At 71.6% G+C, this 18,935-nt stretch overlaps 1 protein-coding gene across 1 annotated transcript; it reads left to right on the top strand.

Annotated features, from left to right (window-relative positions):
• The first annotated feature begins 11,784 nt into the window (after nucleotides 1-11,784).
• ARC (activity regulated cytoskeleton associated protein) lies at nucleotides 11,785-15,306 on the top strand. Its single transcript, XM_045861286.1, has 3 exons — nucleotides 11,785-14,020; nucleotides 14,283-14,412; nucleotides 14,624-15,306. The coding sequence occupies exon 1, from the start codon at nucleotides 12,126-12,128 to the stop codon at nucleotides 13,341-13,343; it is 1,218 nt and encodes a 405-aa protein (XP_045717242.1). The 5' UTR covers nucleotides 11,785-12,125; the 3' UTR covers nucleotides 13,344-14,020; nucleotides 14,283-14,412; nucleotides 14,624-15,306.
• Nucleotides 15,307-18,935: the final 3,629 nt, after the last annotated feature.

Raw genomic sequence — 18,935 nt, 5'->3', positions numbered from 1 at the left:
GCTGGCCGAGCAGGGGGGCTGTGGACCCCGATCTCCAAGGACAGAAACTCGAAATAGACACCGCGCCCCGTCCCGCAGCTGAACCACCGAGTCGGCCGTCTGGAGGCGGAACCTAGAGAGTTCGCGGACTCGCCTCCAACCTGCGCCTGCCGGGCGTCGTCCCTGCGGCCCGAGTTCGCCGCTCCGGGGCAGCGCGGAGGACAGGGCTGCCTGCAGGCGCTGAGCCGGGGTTCCGCGCCGGGGCTGGGGACAGGTGTGTGGTTGTGGTGGGGGGCCTGTGGCCCTGCCCAAGGCCGATCGGGGCCTCGCTGCAGGGCTGGGGGTGGGGCGCTGGCTCAGAGCCCTGTCTGGAGTGAAGACAAGGTTCTGGAATCCGACGGGGGTGACGATGACACTATGCGTGTCGTCAGTGCCACTGAGCTGTCCACACGAGGTGGGGGACGTAGTGAGTTTTATGTTATGGGTGACTTACTACACACACACAAAAATCATGAGACCCCAGGGCTGGGCAATTGGGACACGGGGACAGGGCTGAGGACAGCAGAGCCTCAGAGGACAGTGGGGCCCCCTGGAGACCAGCTCCAGCAGAAGGGGCAATGTCACCCTGGCCTGTGGGCACCCACCTCCCCACTCCCCTCCCGCGGCCCCCGCAGACCCAGCTGCCTGGGGAATGCCAGGAGGGCCAGGAGGGCGAGGAGGAGGCGAGGGCTCAGCTCCGCCATTGGCCAGGTTTTCCTGGGCGCCTGCTGGGGGCCAGGCATCGCCGGACCCCCTGCCCAGCCCATGGCGCACTCAGGCTGGCCAGACCCCGATGCAGCCGGCCCTGTTCTCTTGCGGGGAGCCTGGCGTGCAGCCCCCAGGCTGCGGGAGAGCCCCCGGGCTGGGTCCCCCTCAGACCCCACCACCCTCCCTGTCCCTTTCACCACATGCATTGAGGTCCCCTCCTCAGGCGCCCCCCCCCAGCCACCCCACCGTGGAGGCCCCGGGCCGTCTGCACCCCAGGCCAGCGGCTTGTTGACTCCGGTGTGCCCACGGCCACCTGCTGGTGACGGGTGTCCTGTGTCACTGAGTGCTGCAGGCACCGAGGGCCTCCTGGGCCCCCCTCGCGGCCCCAGGCCCACCTGCCGGCATCAGCCCAGGCGGTGGAGGGTCTTGTTCACCCTCGATTTGAAAAATCAAGTGGTTAACACATACAGGTTAAAACACACACACACACACACACACACACACACACAAGGGTAAAAGGACGGTTTTTAGTCACTTGGGAAAACGGGACCCGGGTGGGCCTTCGTGAGGATGATGCTGGAGTGAGGAGGGTGGGTGGTCCCGTCTCCCAAGGCCTCTGTCTCACAGACGGGCTGCCCAGGCTGTCCGGGCGCAGGTGCCTGTGCGGGGCTGGCGCTGCCGGGAACAGCGGGGGGGGGGGCCCTCCTTCCGTCCCCTCCCCTCGCGTGTCCCGAGTTCCCACCGAGAGGCACTTGTCCCGGAGCCTGGAGGAGGGCCCGCCCCCGCCCGCCCGCCCACCTGCCCCGGCTGCCGCTGGGCAGGTGCGTCAGGGCCGGGTGCCAGCCGTGACGTGCTCCTCGCGGAGACACAAAGGCCTCTTTCCGCTGCAGAGGAGGCTCCGCAGGTAGCAGGGAGGTGAGTCAGAGGCCCCCAGCGAGTGGTGAGCCGTGAGTGGCAGTAATGAGTAGTGTGGCTGCGGCCGCCTGGCAGTCACTTCTGTCACTCTGGGCAGCCCGAGCTGAGGGAGGGAGGGAGGGCAGGGGGCGGAGGACGGGGGGGAGGGAGGGGAGAGCTGGACCCGCCCCCACCCCGGCACAGGTCCCTGAGCCTCCCTGAGCCACGCTGCTGCTGCGGGGTCTGTGCCCCGCAGGCCCTGGGGCCCGTGACTGTGTGAATGGCATGGGGGGCAGGGCCCTCAGACCAGAGCCGGATCCTCTCTGATTAGCAGGAGCCCCGGGGCCTGGGGAAGCTCACAGGCGGAGGGTGCCAGCCCAGGGGCCGCCGTCCACCTCCCTGGAGGGGGTCCAGCCGGGGGTGGGTGCAGTGACTTCAGTGCCTCGGCTCAGGCCGGCCGTCCTGGGTCCCCCAGACAGACGCCGCTGGCACAAGGCGGTCAGAGCAGCTGGGGTGGGGGGCCGGCGGCTGCTACACCTGGACAGAGGCGGGGACCCACGACCCCACACCGCCTGGGGGAGGGGGCCGTGGTGGCCACTTCCAGGTTCTCTGGGAGGCTCCGCCGAGGGCCTCCGCCCCCGGGCAGCCAGGCGGGGACCGCTTGGAGGACGGAGGAGAGGACCTGGCAGGATGGGCGGCCAGCGAGCCCAGGGGAAGGGGCATCTCCTGGAGCTGGAGGGTGTCCGGGCTCTGGGGACCTGGAGCCGCCCTGGGCGGGCAGGAGGTGGTGGGAGTGGCTCGGGGGTGGGGGCGGTCCACAGTGCCCCCAACTGTCCCCCAGTGGCCCCTGCCCTTGGGCCAGCCCGCCCGTTCCCCACAGGGGCCCCAGCCCGGGCCGGTGCACCCACACCTGGTGATATAGTCTCTGTCACGGCAGCCGCTTTTCAAGCACCCGCACGCCGGGCCCGTGGCGTCAGCCCCCGCCACCACCTCTCGGGCCGGCGCCATTGTCGTCGCGGCCACTCCACGGCCGCGGGGGCACCACGTTGAGAGGGTAGAGGGCGGGACGCTGGGGCACAAAACAGACCCTTCAGCAAGTGCCTCCGGTTTCATCGGACCCCCGCCCCTGCCTTCCCAGGGACAGAAGCTTCCCTTCCAGCGACAAAAGGCTCCTACCCGGTGACATGCCCCACCCCCGCCGTCCCCCACCGCCCAGCCCTGGGGTCTGGGAGCGGCTTGCCGGCTGCCATGGTGTCTGAGGGTTCCAGTGACGTGGAATCTTCTAGAGACTTGAGGACAGGGGGTTGTCCCGCCCACTGGGTCAGCCGGGCTCTCACCCACGGGGTCCGCACCCGTCGGAGCTCCCCTGAGGGGCTGACCGAGGGGACAGGGGCCACCTGGGTGGACTCTGCCCCCCGAGGGCCAGGTGGCCGGTGGGACGCCTTCAGAGCTGCCAGGTCTTCTGGGGTCAGGCGGGCGGGGCCGCAGTCACAGCTGGCTCGGGGGGGCACTTGGGATTCAGGCCTCATGTCAGTGCCTCCTGCTGGGGGGCACCCCTGTCCAGGGCCCGCCTCCTGCGCCCCCAGCTCCCGGCCGCTCCCCAGCGGAGACACCGGGCTCCGGACACGGCCTTTCCTTTGCGTTTAGAATGGGGCTGCGTCTGCGGGGCCCGGGGGTGTGGCCTCCGCCAGTGGCGGGCGGGCCGTGGACCGAGGCCCGTCCGCACTCGGCTCCCTGGCCGGCGCTGAGGCGTCGTCCAGGGGGTGGACCGCTCTCCAAGCAGCTGCCGCCGCCACTGCACATCATTCGGGGGATGCACGTGCTCTGGCGACGCGTCCACCTCGGCCACCTGGGGGTGCCCCCACAGGTCCTGGGCGGGCGGGCGGCAGCCCAACTGTCCCCAGCCCGCCGCCTCCCAGGGCAGGTCTTGGTCTCCTGGCCTCGCCCCTGAGGCCCCCGGACCCATGGGCCCCGCCCCGACCCTGTCAAGGGGCATCTCCTGTCTGAGGGGGCCAAGACCCCGAGACCCACACGGGGGGCCCTGGGCACAGCCCGAGGGTTCCGAGGTGGCTGAGGGGCGCACGGTCAGTGCGGGTCCTGGGTGGGGGCACCCCGGTGCCCTCCCCCCCCCCCCAGGGGCACAGGGACCGGGTGTGAGGGCCGCAGGGCTTCAGTCCAGGAGGCTGTGGGGAGGAAGGGGGAGGGGCGTCCAAGCAGGGGGCCAGCCCTTACTGGAGTGGGTCCGGGGGTCCCGTTCCTCAGCTCAGACGGGGTGTGTGTGTGTGGGAGTGGGCGGCCCACAGGGCCCCGCACCCTCGCCCTGACCCTACCCCTGCCACACCCCAGCACGGCCCGGCCTCCCTGGCCTCCCGGGGGCGGTGGGGACGGCAGCACCAGCGAGCACCGTCTGGGGCTGGGTGGGCAGAGGGGCCAGCCCTGAGGGCATCAGGCCACGAAGCAGAGATTGGGCAGGGCAGAGACGAGGCCAGGGGTCGCTGCCATCCCCAGCTCCTCTGGAGGGGCGCCTGCCCCAGACGAGGGTCTCGGGCTGAGAACGACGCAGCAGGGACGCGGTCTGGGGACGACCGTGCCGCTGACGTGTCCTGCACAGCCTGCCCTGGGGTGGCCAGCGACCCCGGGCCCCCGGCTGCTGACGCAGCCGAGACTCCGGGTCTGGAGCAGCCGGGACCGATGTCAGCAGCGGCTGCGGGCAGTGGGGCCAGGACTGGCCCTGGGGCCAGGGGTCGGGATGCAAACCGAGGGATGCAGCTGCCCCCTCACTGGCCAGTGCCCCGAGACGTGCCGCTGGCCTGGGGACAGAGGCTCCGCTGTCCGGCTGCGGACACCTGCGCTGAGACCCAGGCGACCAGGGGGCTGTGGCGGGGCGGCGGGGCCCCGAGGGCCAAGGGTCATGGGGTCTTACTCCCGGGGCCGGAGAGGCCACAGCAGACAGGCAGGTGTCCTTGGCCCTGAACCAGGGGCTGGGCGGGACGTCACCGGCCTGGGGGGCTGCTGGACAGGGTGTCCTGGCCAGCGGTCATGGGACACGCAGGCCAGGAGCCCAGGAGAGAGCCTGCAGCTGGATGGGGTGGCCCGTGGCAGCTGGGTGGGGCAGCGGCGGGGGAAGGGCTGGTCACCCAGGCCCAGCCCCAAGGGCAGGGAGGCAGTGGCCGGCAGTCAGAGTGGTGGCCGGGCTGAAGGCCTGGAGGGGCTGGGGATGGAGGACACCCTTCTGAGCCCACCCCCCGGAGCCCCTGGGGCTGTGCTCCCTCGCTCAGACCACCCCCCCCACTCCCGGCACCCAGTAGGTGCTCGGAGAGCCCCCACGGCCCCTACTTTGCTGGCTCTGCATTGTGCCCACGCTCCCGCAGCGCTGGGGACTTGGGGGAGGCCGGGGGCCGCTGGGCAGGGCTGCTGGTCTCTGGGAGGACTGTCCCCAGGCGGCACGGCGGACCCTTTGGGCGCAGCGCTCGGGGAGCAGGTGGCGGGAGGGGGGCACTGTGCCAAGGTCGGGCCGCGGGCCGGCAGCCGGGGCGGGGGTCCCGGGCCTCTGGCCGAGCCGCTCGCCAGCACTTCCGGCAGCAGGGGTGCCGCGGGGTCCCTCTGGGCGGGTCCTGTCTCGGGCGGGGCGCTGCCTACGTAGGGAAGCTCCTGGCGCGTCACAGCGAGCTATTCTCAGCCTCTCTCCATTTATGGCTCCGGAAGCGGCTGCCGCGCTGCAGAGAGATTTCACCGGAGGTGCAGGGACGGCAGGAAGACGCCACCTCCTCCCTGGCGCTGTGTCCCACATCTCCGGTTCCGGGGTGTCTGGCCAGGGCCAGCTGGCAGCGAGCCCCCACCCCGGCTGAGGGCCCGGCCACCTGGCCTGGGTGGGACCCAGTGGGGCAGAGAGGAGGGGGCAGCTGAGGCTCCAAGCCCCCAGGGGGCTCCCGGTGGCTGCTGGGCGGCCCTCGCCTCCTCCCAGGCCTGACTGCTGGGGCCTCTGCGTGACGCCCTCAACCCTGGGCCCTGATCAGCCCTCCGCCGGTCCCTTCCCCCGTCCGCCGCACCAGGCCCTGGGGGTGGGGTGGGGTGGGGTGGGGGGGGCACTGACCTGAGCATCGCCCCACCTGCCTGCCCCTGCAGCCCGCTGTCCGCCCTCCAGGCCACAGACCCACCACTGTGGGGGGGCCTCTGGACCCCTTCCCACTGCCCCCACCCCCCAGGCTCCACCACTGGAGACAGACAGAACCCAGCCGCCTCCATCCCCGCCCCGCCGCACCCCTGCCCCCAGCTCACCCCTGCTGGCCCCCCAGCTGTCCCCGGCCCACCAGGGCCCCCCGGGCTGCTGGCCCCAGCACTGTGGGGGGAGTGGGGCACTTCTGAACGGAAGGAGTTTCCTCGGGGCAGGACCCAGGCGGGCCCTGGCACTCCTCAGCTGGACGGAGCTCAGGAAGACACCGTGCACACTCACACACGTGCACACTCACGCACACGTGTGCCCAGGGGCGGGCAGGTTCCGGGGAGGCCGGGGCTCCCAGAGGACGGCTCGCCCGGCCTCGGGGCGCTGGGGGGGCTTCCCGGAGGCGACGACGCAGGACTCGGCTTTGGACGGCACTCGAAGCCACACGCGGTGTCATGCTTGGGCTTTCACACGGGGCGGGGGCGGGGGCGTGTCTGCCGGAGGACCCCCCGGAGGCGTCCATAGACACACCCCGCTCCTCACCGCGCACCGAGGCCGTCGGCCCCCGAGCCGCCTGGGCCGAGAAGGGCCCCGGCCGCCGTCATGACGTGCAGCCCGCCCCGTGCACGTGGGCGATGGAGGGCAGGAGGGCACACGGCACCTCGGGGAGAAGCAGGAGGGAAGGCGGGCGCCCGGCCCTGTCCGGTGGTCTGCAACCCTCGGACTCGGCCCGAGGCAGCTGCGGACCCGAGGGCGCAGTGGAGACCCAGACCCAGCTTGGACTCGGGCCAGCGGGAACCAGCCCGATCCCCGGAAGTTGCAGGCAGCGCTGTGCCGGGCGCCCTCCACGGGGTGGCCATGGGGGTCCCCTCCCTGGGGTGGTGACGGTGCCCATTTTATGGGGCGATCCGCACTTCCCTGCACCCCGCCTGGCGCAGTGCCCACCAAGCCAGGCCCAGGAGCTGTTTGTCGATTGAATAACTGACCCACCACAGGGCTGAGCAGGGCACAGATGGTCGTGTGCCTGGGCCTGAGAGGGAGCTGAGCATGAGCAGGGCAAGGCCGCTCGCTGGGGGCGGCCGGCGGGCCTCTCCCCACGCCCCTCACCCCTCACCCTCCCACCCACCCCTGGCCCTGGCTTCCTTGGGGCGAGGCCCGGACGAGTCCCTGGCCCTCTCTCAGCCTCAGTTTCCTCTGCCATAAGGGCTGGGAGGTGGTGAGGCCGGGGGACCCCCCCACCAGGCGTTCAGCTCCTGGACTCGGCCTCCTGGTCCTGGGTTCGGGGGACGCCTGCTGGGCACACGGAGAATCTGGCTCAGGCACCGCCGTGCCAGGATCATCGGAAAAATACCAAACTTTCCTCGGATGCTGAGCCGGAAGACGCTGAGGCAGGAAGGGGGGTGGGGGGGATCTGCCGTGCCGGGCCGGGAAGGAACAGGCCGCCTGTTCCAGGCACAAGACGCAGCGCGCGCCCTACCAAACCGGAGAAGGGGGGATCGGAAAGAAAGCGTCCCCCGGCTCCGTGAGGCCTCCCCGAGCCGCAGGCCGGGCCCAGCCCCTGCCCCCCCATCCCCTCCTGCCTCGGGCCCCCCGACCGGCCGTCGGCGTGTGCCCTGCACCGAGGGGCCTCCCAGACACCTGCCCCATCCTGCCCCCAGCTGCCCTGCTGCAGCGGGGACACACACCAGGCCGGTGTGGCCCAGGGTCCCTGCCGCTGCCACTCCCTGGACGTCTGTGACGATGGGGGTGGGGGGCCGGGGGGCCGGGGGAGGAAGTGTCTGTGACAGATGACAGGACAGCATGCCACCGCATCTTCGTCTCCCTTTGCTGGCATCCTGGCGCCTCCGTCTTCCCCTCCTCAGCCCGGCTTTCCTCCTCGGTCTTTACCCCCCCCCCCCCCGTTTCAGCTCTGAGCCAAGGTGTCCCGTGCCCTCGCCCCTGCGGCACCCTGGCAGGGGGAGGGGCATGCCGGCTGGGGCTGGGGCAGGGCCCGCAGGTGCCTCCTGGCGGCCCGGCTCAGCCGGCAGGCCGTCTGCCAGCTGCTCACCCACGCGGCCGCCCCAGCACTGCCTTGGAGGCGGACGAGCAGGGGGCAGCGGCGGAGAGCCCACAGCGGGGGCCGCGCGTCCCCCGGGTCCCAGGAGTGACACTGTGTCAGGGGGCTCGGGCCGGGAACGGCAGGGCAAGAGAAGGGGCCCTAGGCCTCGGGGACCCCAGCCTGTTCACCCCGTTTCCCGGGGGGAAACTGAGGCTGGGGTGGGCCCAACATCTCCGACCAGAAACGGGTGGACAATGGCTGGGCCTCTCTCTGTCGGCGACCCCGCCGAGGGCCCGCCCTGGGCAAGGCCCGCGTGGGCTGCAGCCCTTGGCCGAGAGCCCACAGATGCCCTGCCCTGTGCACGGCAGGGAGCGGCCGGGGTGGGGGCCCAGCCCGGAGTGGGGAGGCCGGTGTCACAGGCTCTGTTGCTCCGGGGACCCCTGGGCTGGAGTGGAGACAGGCTGTCCGCCAGGAAGGGCAGGTCCAGGAGCCAGGCCTGGTGTGGGCTCCCTGTGGCGGGCACAGGGCCAGCCTGGCCCGTGGTGGCAATGGGACGAGGCCATGTGGCTCGGATGGCCCCCCGGGGTGGCAGCCTGAGCAGCGGGCCCTTGAAGGGTGGGCACCCGAACCACAAGCCAAGGCCACGCAGCAGGAGGCCGGGGGGAGTGGCAGGCAGACACCCCTGCCCCGCGCCCAGCTGCCCCGTGTTTCCTCCGCGAGGACGGGGCTGGGAGGCAGCTGTTGGCCTCAGTTGGAGCGTGCACATGTGTGTACACGTGTGTGCATGTGCACACACAATGGTCTGTCTGCACAGGCATGTGCATGTGTGGTCACATGTGTGCATATATGCGTGCACATCACACACACCTGTGCATCTCTGCGTGTGTGCGCGCCTGTGTGTGCATGTGTGTCCGTGCACATGCAGGTGCGAGGGCATGCACACGCGTGTGTGTGTGTGTGTCAGGTGCGGGGGTGGGGCGCGAGGTGGACTTGAGCTGGCCCCCACCCCCACCAGTGCCGCTCACACCCAGGTGCTGGCCGCCCACACAGCATCGGGGGGCCCGGGAGCTGGCACCGAGGGGTCCCCCGTGGGCGGGTGTGGGGCTGTGGGGAGGCACTCGGTAGGTGGGCGCTGTCGGAGGCTGGAAGGGGGTCTGAGAGGCACAGGGTTCCGTGTCAGGGGGTGGGGCTCCCCGGGGCTTTGGATTTGAGGGAGATCCATTTTGAGATCAGCACCTGGAGGCCCCGGGGCAGAAGTCAGAGACCTGGAGGGGCTTGAAGGGGGGCTGCTTGGGTTCTAGCGGGGGCAGACACCCCTGTGGTGGCCAGGCCCGCCTCCCCCCTCCTTCCAGGGTAGGCAGGCAAGGCTCCGAAGGCGCCAGGCCCAGGGGCAGCACACCGGCTGAGCTCTGAGAGTGGGGGTTCCCCAGGCACACCCCCCCACCCTGGGCGTCCTGCCCAGGCGAGGCTGGGAGTGGGGGTCTGTGCTCTGTGGGAGAAGGTGGCCCGGAGGGCAGGGCGGCCCTTTTCCCAGAGGCGCCAGGATGGAGCTGGGCTCCAGTGCGGAGGTTTGCGGAGATTTGCGGAGGGCTCCTGGGGCGGTAATTGGGCAGCGATTATGTGTTCCCGAGCCAGCAGAGCCGCAGCCTGTTGCGACCTGTCACCGCGCCCCGAGAGCTGGCCCCTGCGCCGTCCTGCCGGGCCCGCCTTCCCTGGACTCCGGCCGTCCTGGCCGTGGGCGGGGGAAGCCCAGGGCCTGGGTCAAGCCCAGCCCGACCTTGACACCCTGTCTCGGCCGCCGCCCCCCAAAGGGGAAGCATCCCCCCTGCCTTCCGATCTCTTGCCTTTGCTCACCCCTCCCCCAGCATCTCCCTGCCTGGTCCAGCCCTCCCCAGCTCCCCCCACACCAAGCCCTGCCGGACCACTGCAGCCTCAGGTGGGGAGGGTGGAGGCTGGGGACCTCTGGGGCCCCAAGGACAGCAGAGAGCTGAGCCCTGGCTCGGCGCCCAGCCAGTCAGGGGACCTGGGCCTGAGTGCCACCCTCAGGGGCCTCGGGGGCTTTGCAAACTGTGGGGGTCCGCGGGGCTGCTCCTGTTCACTCGGGTGCCGGCTCTGGCACTTCCACGGCACACGGGCGTGCGCGTGCACGCGGGCGGCGAGTGAGGTTCCCAGCCGGCTGGCTCGGGGGCGCCCCCCACCCCGACCAGGGCCCTGGGACACGGGCTGGGCTCACCTCAGACGCGGGCCCGGGCTCCCGGGCTCCCGGGCCCCCGGTCACGCACGGCCTGTGGGCGCCTCCCTCGCAGGCCTGCGGCCTCCCCGCTCGGGGACGCCCGGCCGGCCGGAGACTCCGGGATTCCTGCTCTGGAAGCTTCCCTGCCGCCTCCCCCTCCCTGCGCCGCGCGCCCCCACCCCTGCTGCCCACCCACTCGCCTTTAATTAGAAATGCCAGGAGAGCGATTTTTGGAGAGTTTGTGCCAGAAAGACTTTCCCGTCCACAGCAGGGGCGGAAGCTCGGGGAAAAGGAGGAGACAGATTGGCTCTGGGCGGGGAGGGGGCCCCGGGAGCGGGGGAAGGGCCGGGAGCAGGGGACCCCGGAGTGTGGGCACCCGAGCAGTGTGTCATGGAGTGAGCCAGAGCCGCTGGGGCGTGCGAGGGGCGCGGGGTGAGCATGTGTGTGGGGGACGCGTGTGTCGGGGGATGAGTGTGCCTGCGGGGGGGTGCGAGTGCGGGGAGCTGTGACTGGGACATGAGTGTGCAGTGTGTGTGTGTGTGCACCTGTGTGCGAGGAGGGAGAGGGGAAGGGGTGGCCGGGCTCCCGCGTCCGGACCGGCACTGGCCATGACTGGTGTCCCTGGCTGGGGGCAGCGGTGTTTGTTCCCTGCGCCCGGGGGGCATCGGGCCCGGCCCCCCGGGGTAACCCTGAAAGGACGTCCTTCCCGCCACGGTTGCCAGGGAGGCGGAGGGGAATCTCAGCTTCCGGAGCCCTACGCCTTATATGGTGGTGTCTTCTCGCCTCAGCCTCTCCGCCACTGCAGAGGCTCCCGCGCCGCCCGCCCGCCCTCCCCCTCCCCCTCCCTCCCCCCTCTGCCCACCTCTGCAAGTCTGCAGCTTCTGACCAGGTGCCCCCAGGGGCCAGGGGGGCTCAGGGCCCAGCCCCCTACAGGGGGCCCCTGCAGGGCCCCTCCACCTCCTCCCCGCCCCACCCCAGGGAGAAGCTTCCAGATTCCCCAGGGGCACTAAGTGGGGGTGCCTTGGGCCTCACTGAAGCCCTGGGAGTGGCGCGGTCCTGGCGGCCACGGCGGAGGCCGGCACCTCCACACCCGTGCCCGGGGCCGGCGGAGCCAGGACCTGGGCCGGGCCCTCGCGCACGCACAGGCGGAAGGGCTGGCCCCCAGGGCAGAGCCGGGCAGAGCTGGGGCCGCACTTGGGACTCAGAGCTGACACTTGGGAGCGAGCCTGTGCCTCGCGCCATTAGGCGTCCTGGAACCTTCGGCTCAAGGGGCTGGAGGGTCTGAGTGCCCTGGCGGCCGTCAGGGTTAACCTGTGGCTGGCCGGCGGCTGCTGCTGGACTGGGCGGGCTCCGCATCAAGGCCGGGAGCAATGAGGACACAGAGGAGCACAGCGCGGCCCCCCCTCCCCGCCCCCCAGCCCCCACCCCCCACCCCCCAGTAAAGCGAGAAAGATGAGAAGGCCCACCCTGAGGCCTTGGGGGAGGGGTTTCCTGCTTACCCTCGGGTGGGGGGCGGCCTCTCCAGGCACACAGCCGCACCCCCCCTCCCGTCCCGCCCCGCCCACCACGGGCCGGGGGTGGTCGCTGGTCCCCAGAGCGACCCGCAGACTTTGCAGGCTGAGTGACCCTGGGGAGGGGGCGGCGCAGCCAGCGGATTAGTCACCCGGGGCCAGCGTGTGTGCAGGGGGTGGGTCCTACCTCCGTGCCGAGCTTGAGTGGGCGCGGAGGCGGGCTCACGGGGCGGGCGCGCGGGCCAATGGGAGCCGGGACTCAGCGCAGGGGCCGCCCACGGCCGCGCTGGCAGCATAAAGAGCCGGCGCGCGGCGGCAGGCTGCAGAGCTGGGCGCCGCTGCTCCCGCACCGCCTTCCTGCGCCTCTCCCGCCGCCTTCCCGAGCTGCTGCCGCCGCCGCCGCCGCGGCACCAGACCCAGAGCGACTCAGCCTCCGCCGCCCCGCCAGACTTGCCGCTGCCGGCGCGCCCGCACCTGCGCACGGCCGGACCCCGAAGCCCCACCGGCCCAGGAGGACTTTGCAGCCCGCCGCCTCCCGCTCGTCCCAGCACCTGCGCGCAAATGGAGCTGGACCACAGGACCAGCGGCGGCCTTCACGCCTACCCCGCGCCTCGAGGCGGGCAGGTGGCCAAGCCCAACGTGATCCTGCAGATCGGGAAGTGCCGGACCGAGATGCTGGAGCACGTGCGGAGGACCCACCGGCACCTGCTGGCGGAGGTGTCCAAGCAGGTGGAGCGCGAGCTGAAGGGGCTGCACAGGTCGGTGGGCAAGCTGGAGAGCAACCTGGACGGCTACGTGCCCACCAGCGACTCCCAGCGCTGGAAGAAGTCCATCAAGGCCTGCCTGTGCCGCTGCCAGGAGACCATCGCCCACCTGGAGCGCTGGGTCAAGCGCGAGATGCACGTGTGGCGGGAGATCTTCTACCGGCTGGAGCGGTGGGCCGACCGCCTGGAGGCCATGGGCAGCAAGTACCAGGTGGGCGGCGACGCGGCCCGCCACACCGTCTCCGTGGGCGTCGGGGGCCCGGAGGGCTGCTCCCAGGAGGCCGACGGCTACGACTTCCCGGTCAGCCCCTACGCCATCACTCCGCCGCCGGCCGCCGGCGAGCTGCCGGGGCAGGAGCTGGAGGAGGCCCAGCAGTACCCGCCCTGGGGGCCCGGCGAGGACGGGCAGCCCAGCCCCGGCGTGGACACGCAGATCTTCGAGGACCCGCACGAGTTCCTCACCCACCTGGAGGAGTACCTGCGACAGGTGGGCGGCTCCGAGGAGTACTGGCTGTCGCAGATCCAGAACCACATGAACGGGCCGGCCAAGAAGTGGTGGGAGTTCAAGCAGGGCTCAGTGCGGAACTGGGTGCAGTTCAAGAAGGAGTTCCTGCAGTACAGCGAGGGCACGCTGTCCCGCGAGGCCCTGCAGCGCGAGCTGGACCTGCCGCAGAAGCAGGGCGAGCCGCTGGACCAGTTCCTGTGGCGCAAGCGGGACCTGTACCAGACGCTCTACGTGGACGCCGACGAGGAGGAGATCATCCAGTACGTGGTGGGCACCCTGCAGCCCAAGCTCAAGCGCTTCCTGCGGCACCCGCTGCCCAAGACCCTGGAGCAGCTCATCCAGCGGGGCCTGGAGGTGGAGGGCGGCCTGGAGCCGGGGTCGGAGACCGCCAGCCCCCAGCCCCCCGCCGGGGACGAGGCCGAGGCCGAGCCGGAGAATGAGAGCAACGAGGCGCTCACGCCGGCCCTCACCAACGAGTCTGCGGCCAGCGACCGGACCCAGCCCGAGTAGAGGGCCTGGCGGCCCCGGCCTGCCCGCCACACCCCGCCTGTGGCCTTTGCCAACCAAGACTTTTGAGCCGGGCTGACCCCCGCAGGGGGAGCCCCGGTCCCCCACCCGGTGGGCGCGCTGCCACCAGCCTCCCAGCCCGATTCTCACAGCACACGCCGCCCAGTTCTGGACAGCGTCCCCCACACAGTGGAGGAGCCCCCGTCCCCTGCAGGGCCCTGCCCGGCCCCTCCCTTCCTCCCTCCGTCGGTCGTCCAGGGCCTGGGCCTGCCCGGGCCACCCCCCGCCCCTCCGCCCCACCCAATAGACCCACTCTCTCAGGCCACCACAGCGGTCTCCGCCTCCTCAGCCTGCTCCGCGCCTGGGCCCTCTGGGCCCGCAGAAGCCACGAGGCCCTGTGGCCCGGGCCAGCAGGCACCACGCTCACTCGGGGGACTCCCTGGAGCAGAAGCAAAAGCCCGGTGCCCCGTGCCCGGTGCCCGGTGCCGTGAGACCTCACCTCCGGGCCAGCGCCCCCTCCTGGCGGTCGCCTCACAGGCCGGCCAGCCCGCCCGCCTCGGACAGCACAGTGTGGCTCCGTGTCCTAGGGGACACCCGAAGCTCAGGCACAGCCTCAGCAGCCGCAGCAGCAGCAGCAGCAGCAGCAGCAGACCTGGCCTCCTGGTCTCCTGGCCGCTCAGGTGAGCCCCTGCATCAGGGCACGGCCGCTAGGGGTCGCCACAGAACCAGGAGGGCCCAGGGCCAAGTCCCTGTTCCCGGCCAGCCCACAGAGCCTCAGAGGCACCCCAGCAAGCCCGCCGCCGCGGGGCTGGGGTGGGGGCGGCAGCGTGGAGAGGCGGGAGGGCGCAGAGACCGCGGGGCCAGGGAGAGGGGCCGGGTGGGAGGCGGGCCGGGGGAGGCTGCTGAGCCAGCTCTCACAGTGCCGGTGCTCCTCTCCCGCAGGGGTGTCCGTGACTCACGCCAGCTCAGCGGGTGACTCAGCCCCCGGCAGGCGGGGGGTCCCCAGAGGCCTGAGTCCCCGAACCGGCTGAGGCAGCCGCCGGTGTCTCCGGAGCCAGGAGAGCTACAACAGGTAATGGAGCCCCAACCCCCGCACTGAGACTCGGACCCTCCGCTGCACTCCCCCGGGGGCCTTGGGGTCCCTCCCCAGCCCCTGCCCCTGCCCCTGCCCCAGGCCTCCGGGCCGGCTTGGGGGCAGCCCTCCAGGGTCCCCGGGTCCCGGGCCCAGGGAGCAGCCCTGCTCTGCCCTTCCTGCCCCTGACCATGCTGTGTCTTCCTTCCAGGTCCCCAGGCTCGCCCAGAGCCCTGCTGCTGTGCCCGGCACTGCCCGCTGCCCGCTCCTCCCACCAGCTGCCCGCGCGGGAGGAGCCGTCTGAGGCCCCAGAGGGGCTGCTGCAGAGAGGAGGGGCCCCGGGAGAGCGCGCCGAAGACTCCCGGCCTGGAGGCCAGGGCCCGCCGCCCTGCCTGCCCCGCCTGCCGGCCCCCAGGACCTCTGTGGCTGGAGCCCTGGCCCCACACCCCGGGCCCCGCCTTGCTCCGGCCCAGCAGCCCTGCTCGCTGTGCGGCCTCTGCCCCCGCCAGAGCTTCCCGAGAGCCCCGGCCCGAGGCCAGGAGGCCAGCCCCAGGACACCCCAAAGCCTCGCTCCTGGGGCTCCAGCTGCTCTGCCAGCCGCCGCTGCCCAGGCCCTGACCGCCCCCCACCCCAGCACCAGAACCCCGGTGCCGCAGAGCCCGGCCTGTTTGGGGGGCCCGCTCTGCCTGTCCCCTGGGGGCTCCCAGATTCACTGATGACAACGTCTGCAGGTGACCGTCGGCTCCTTCACTCTGTGCTCCTGCCAGCCCCCCAGATTTTATTTTTACACATGAGCCATAGCCCGTCCTCTCAGGCTGCGGGGGGCCCCGGGTCCCCCCGCCCCCACAGACCCAGCCTGGAGGGCCCTGCCAGGCTGGGGCCCCCTCCCTGAGGACAGACCCTTTTGTAAGACTTTGTTAATAAAATGCTGAGAACTGGAGGGCGGTGTGCCTCGTCTGTGCCCGCGGGCGTGCTGGGTGGGGCCGCGGGGGGACACTGCTGGGCTCGGGGGGGGGGGCCCCTGAGCTCGGACTGAGGGGCCCCAGGGGCCCCGGGGAGTACAGCCCATTGCCCCCCAGGGCAGCTGGGCCAGGTCCTGGCTGCTCAGGCTGTGGAGGCCTTCGGGGGTCTCCTAGACAAGTGGTCCGGGCAGCACCCGTCCCCACCCCATCCCAGTCAGGCTGCCCGCAGGCCAGTGGGGCTGCATGGAGGCTGAGGCCACCCCCTGCGCTTGCTGGGGGCCTGCCCGGTAGGGGCCCTGGGAACTCTTCTCCCGGGCCCAGCTCCCACAGAAGCCTGTGGCCCAGGGAGGCTCCCCAGGCCCCGGAGCCCTGGGCACAGGCAAAGCAAGTCCCTGCCGGGAGGGGACCCTGGCGGGTCCTGGCTGCAGAATCGTGCATTTGATCTCTAGGCCTCAGCTTCCTCATCCTCAGAATGGGGACCCTTGCCGACACAGCCGTGCGTGGGCGCGAGGACTCAGGAGTGAGGGCTCTGGTGCCCTGGCGTCACCTGCCCCTGGGAGGCACGCCGGGTCTCCAGGGGGAGGGAGAGGTAACCTGGAGAGGGTGCGTTCCCACCCACCAGGGTTTCTGGACAAGCAGGATGGGGGGGACAGATGGGGAGGGGTCTGTGATGAGTAGCCGGGGCTGTACCCTCCTGTCCCAGGCCGGGGCCGCTCTGCCGGGAAAGCCTTCCAGCGGAGGGAGGGAGGGACGGAGGGACGGAGGGACGGAGGGACGGAGGGACGGAGCCCGGCCCAGCACGGCCACCTCGGCGGTGGCCCCCGTCCACACAGGGCCTCCCCACAGCCAGATGGGGGTGTGAGGCCACGCCCAGGGACGGCGCCCTAGCCAAGTGCCCTCACAGCCCGGCTCAGGGCCTGCCCCTGAGGAGGCGCCGCTGTGCTGGGGGCCGCGAGGGGGCGGCGGGGATGCCGCCCAGGCTGGGCAGGGCTGCCCCTCCCAGAGCCTGGACGCGGGGCCAGAGGCCGGAGTCCGCTGGGGCCCGAGAGGGGGGCACCTGCAGCCGGGACTCTCTGTCGCCCCCTGTCCGAGGGGATGGGCCACCGCCCCCCCACTCTTCCTGTTCTTTGTTGTGCCTGACGGCAGCTCTGAGAAAGAGGGACAGGAAGTCGCGGGAACCGGAGGGTTTTCCTTCCAGCATTGTGCTCTGCACTCCGGGCTGCGGCGGCAGGCGCCCGCCCCCCGCCCCCCCCCCCCGCAGAAGTGCCGCCGTCCCGTCACCGCGGCGGAGCAGGCTGTTCCGACACTGCCCGTGCTTCCGCCGGCAGCCGCAGTCTGTGTGCGTCTGTTCTCTGTGTGTGTGTCTGCGAGTCTGTGTGTCTGTCCTCTCTCTGTCTGCGTGTCTGCGTGTCTCTCCTCCTCTGCCCGCGCCCTCGGCAGGGCGGGGAAGCAGCTGGGGTCCGAGTGGGGGCATGCCTGCGGGCCCTGGGGACGAGGGGGTGGAGGGGCAGGGAGGGCACTCTGTGGAGGACGGGGCGGGGGGACAGAGGGGAGCAGCCTGTCCTCGGGCGGGAGTCCGGAGGACCCCCGGGTGGGGCTGGGGGGCACTCGGCTGGCCGCCCCAGCCCTTCCCCACGCAGCCGCCCCTCAGACAAGGCTGGACCAGCCGTCTCCCCACCAGGCGCCTCCCCCTCTTCCTGCCCCCCCCCAGGCCGCTGGATGTGGGGCCACAGCCGCAGGGGGCCTCTGGCCACTGCTGTCTGAGAGGGGGCCTCAGAGCAGAGTGGGGAAACTGAGGCCTGAGCGGGCAGGGAGCCGCCAGGGGAAGTGGACAGTCTCCTTCACGTCCCTTTCGGCCTCAGGCTGAGCCTGCGGGCAGGGGTCAGGCGGCCAGCGGCCAGCGTCCCTTCCTCGGCTCGGCCCGGGGGTCCCGCCGGTCATCTCCCACCTGTCCTGCCTTAGGTGGACCTGAATGGGCATTGGTCACTCTGCCTGGCCAGCCCGCCCCCCTCTGTTAGCCTCTCCGAGCCCCACCCAGAGCCAGAAACTCAGCCACCCCCGGAGACCTCGTGGCCGGAGGGTTGGCAGGACCTGGAGCCCCGACCGCGGGCCAGTCCTGCTCTGCTCCGCACCCGCACGCCCACCGGGCGCTGCCTCCAGTTCCAGCAGGGAGGGGCCTAGGAGAGGCCTGGCTGCCCCTCCCCCCCCAGCCCTCCTCCCCCCGGGCAGGCCAGCTAGAGGCTGCCTGTGTCTGTGGGACGGCACGGGGCACCCCTAAACGCTGCCGTCTGTCCCTTCCCCGGCCTCGCTCGGTGTCAGGGCGGCCCCGGCCGGGGAGCCTGCCTTCCTCCCGCCTGTGCGGCCAGGCCAGGCCAGGGCACCTTCTCCGGCAGCTCACCACTCGGCGGCCAGTTGTCCCGGCCCCGAACACCCCCCAGGGCCGCGGCCAGCGCCTCGGCCTCCTTTCCTACACGTTCGTCTTCCCCCGGGATTTCGGATTCCCATGGTCCGGGTACCGCCCCCCACACCCCATCCTCCCCGCTTCCCCGCCACCCCGCCGCCCCGCCCCCGACCGGGTGCCATTCTATGGCCTCCGGGTCTGCTTCCCCGTCTGGCGCCGCTTCTTGGAATGAAAACATCTTTTAAAAAAATCGGACAGCTCCTGGGCCCGCCTGGGTGTGTCCTGCCTCAGGCCGAGGCCGCAGGCCCACGCCAGCCCGCCGGGGCCCTGCCCGGCCCCCCGCCCCCCCCCCCCCCCGCAGTGGTGGGCAGCCACCCCAGCCCTCGGTCTCTGGCCCCCTCGGCCCCTCCTCCACCACCACCCACCCTTCTGTCTCCATTTTTTAAAAAAATTTAAGAATGTATTTATTTTCAGAGAGAGGGGAAGGGAGGGAGAGAAACGTCCATCACTTGCCTCTTGTATGCGCCCCCGGCTGGTAATGGAGCCCCAAACCTACGTCTGTGCCCCGGCTGGGAACCGAACTGGCGACCTTTCAGTTTGCAGGGCAGTGCGCAGCCCGCGGAGCCACACCGGCCAGGGCTCTGTCTGCACTGCTGTCTCTTTCCCGCTCAGCCTCGTCCCGCCAGGCACTGCCCCCCCCAGAACCCCACCTCTGTCCACCGCCTTCCTCCCTCTGACCTGCCCTCTGACCTGCCCTCTGACCTGCTCTCCTTGCCGGAGCCCAGGACCTCAGGCCTCAGGCACAGGCCCCACTTCCGCGACCTCAGTGACCCCAACACAGCTGGAAGGACCTGGGGCGGCCCCATGTCCCTCCCCGGGTCCCTTCCCGTGTCCTTGACCGGGCCCCAAGCTGGGCGCCGGCCCGAGGAGGGGCCGCAGAGGCCGCCGGTGGCTCGGCTGGAGAGGGCGGGGCCGAGCTTTGGCCGCTGACCTGTCCCTGAGTCGCAGCCCTGCATGGGGCGCACCTTGGGTGCCCAAGGGAGGCCGGCCTTGCTTCCAGGCCATTACCCAGAGACGGCAGCTACCTGGAGAGGGAGTGAGCCCCTCACCCCGAGGGCAACCAAAGGCTCTGGAGAGACAGTCAGACCGGGGACCTCCGA

This window comes from Phyllostomus hastatus, unplaced genomic scaffold (assembly GCF_019186645.2).
Source record: "Phyllostomus hastatus isolate PE091 unplaced genomic scaffold, TTU_PhHast_1.1 phas_scaffold_21, whole genome shotgun sequence".
Taxonomy (NCBI): Eukaryota; Metazoa; Chordata; class Mammalia; order Chiroptera; family Phyllostomidae; genus Phyllostomus; species Phyllostomus hastatus.
This window is presented reverse-complemented; position numbering and strand designations above follow the sequence as displayed.

Excerpts from the sequence above, each read along its gene's own strand:
- ARC (XM_045861286.1), top strand. The coding sequence starts at position 12,126 with ATGGAGCTGGACCACAGGACCAGCGGCGGCCTTCACGCCTACCCCGCG.